This window comes from Lucilia cuprina, chromosome 5, assembly GCF_022045245.1.
Source record: "Lucilia cuprina isolate Lc7/37 chromosome 5, ASM2204524v1, whole genome shotgun sequence".
NCBI lineage: Eukaryota > Metazoa > Arthropoda > Insecta > Diptera > Calliphoridae > Lucilia > Lucilia cuprina.
The window spans coordinates 62188495-62189682 of NC_060953.1; the positions used below are offsets into that span (position 1 = coordinate 62188495).

Sequence of the window (1188 nt, forward strand, 5' to 3'; positions counted from 1 at the left end):
AAATAAAATTAAGTTTTATAAAACTAGATTTTCTAAGAACATTTGATTCAAATTATAAACATATAAACAAGTAAGAATTTAGTTAAAGTAAAATCGGTTCTTCAACATTAAAGTAATCTTATGAACATCTAAATAACACTGTAAGTATGTCAAAAATACTCCGAAAACCCTCGAGACACCTAAACTACATTTTGGATCGTAAAATTTAGTGACATACTCCGTGTTGAAAAGTTGTGTCAAATCGGGAGATATTGCATTTTAAAGTAGGAACTGTTTATGAGTCGGTTGTAATCAATATATTAGATGTATATTATTATTTACTAAAAATAAAGCATATATGTTTGATTTAATTTTGATACATTTCTTCTGATTTTCTTGCAGTAATTGAGAATGTTGTAATAGCTTTCGACCAGTTTGTAACTTCAGATGCACTTCTATAAATACTACTACCTAAATATAATCAATATAATTTATAATTTTCAGTATTATTTTTAATATAAGTTTATTTACAAGTATAAACACAATTGTTTTTTTTTTTTTTTTTTTGCTTTGACCAAAAAGATCATTCATGGCAATAAAAAATTAATTTTCAAAGAAAACAATTCAATATTTTTGTTAAGGAATTCATCCGAAAAAAATAAAATGATTTAAAGCTCAGCTGTGTATCAAATTTTATAAAAGTCAAATCACTGTCAACATAAATAAACATGTTTAATATGATCAATAATATGTTTAAATAAAAAGTGTAAATGTTTAACATGTTAATGTTTTACCTAAAAAATAAATAGAAATTGGCCAAATTTGCGCCTACATAAAATTGTTTTACAGACACAGTGGCAAGTAAGCTATTACATACTATTACTACTTGTAACTACTACCAGGAATGGGAAATGAACATTTTAATATAGTACTTATAATAAAATAGTACATTTTTAGGATATAAAGTACTAGTTCAGAGACAGGACTATTGATTTCACTATAGACTACAATATAGCCTGGTCAATAGATTAGACTATAGCCTAGACCATAGACTAGAACGAAGACTACAGTATAGACTACATTATGGACTAAACCACAAGATAGACTTGATACCAGACTATTCTGTACTAAATTTTAGACTACGTGACTATGGACGTGACTATAGACTAGTCTATAGTCTAGTCTATAGTCTAGTCTATAGTCTAGTCT

At 26.4% G+C, this 1188-nt stretch overlaps 1 protein-coding gene across 1 annotated transcript in view; it reads right to left on the bottom strand.

Moving 5' to 3' along the window:
* Positions 1–346: 346 nt before the first annotated feature.
* LOC111680493 overlaps positions 347–1188 on the bottom strand; it is a 52445-nt gene continuing 51603 nt past the window's right edge. The window contains exon 6 of the mRNA XM_046952572.1: positions 347–450. Coding sequence (XP_046808528.1) covers positions 347–450 — 104 coding nt within the window. The remainder of the gene's footprint in view (positions 451–1188) is intronic.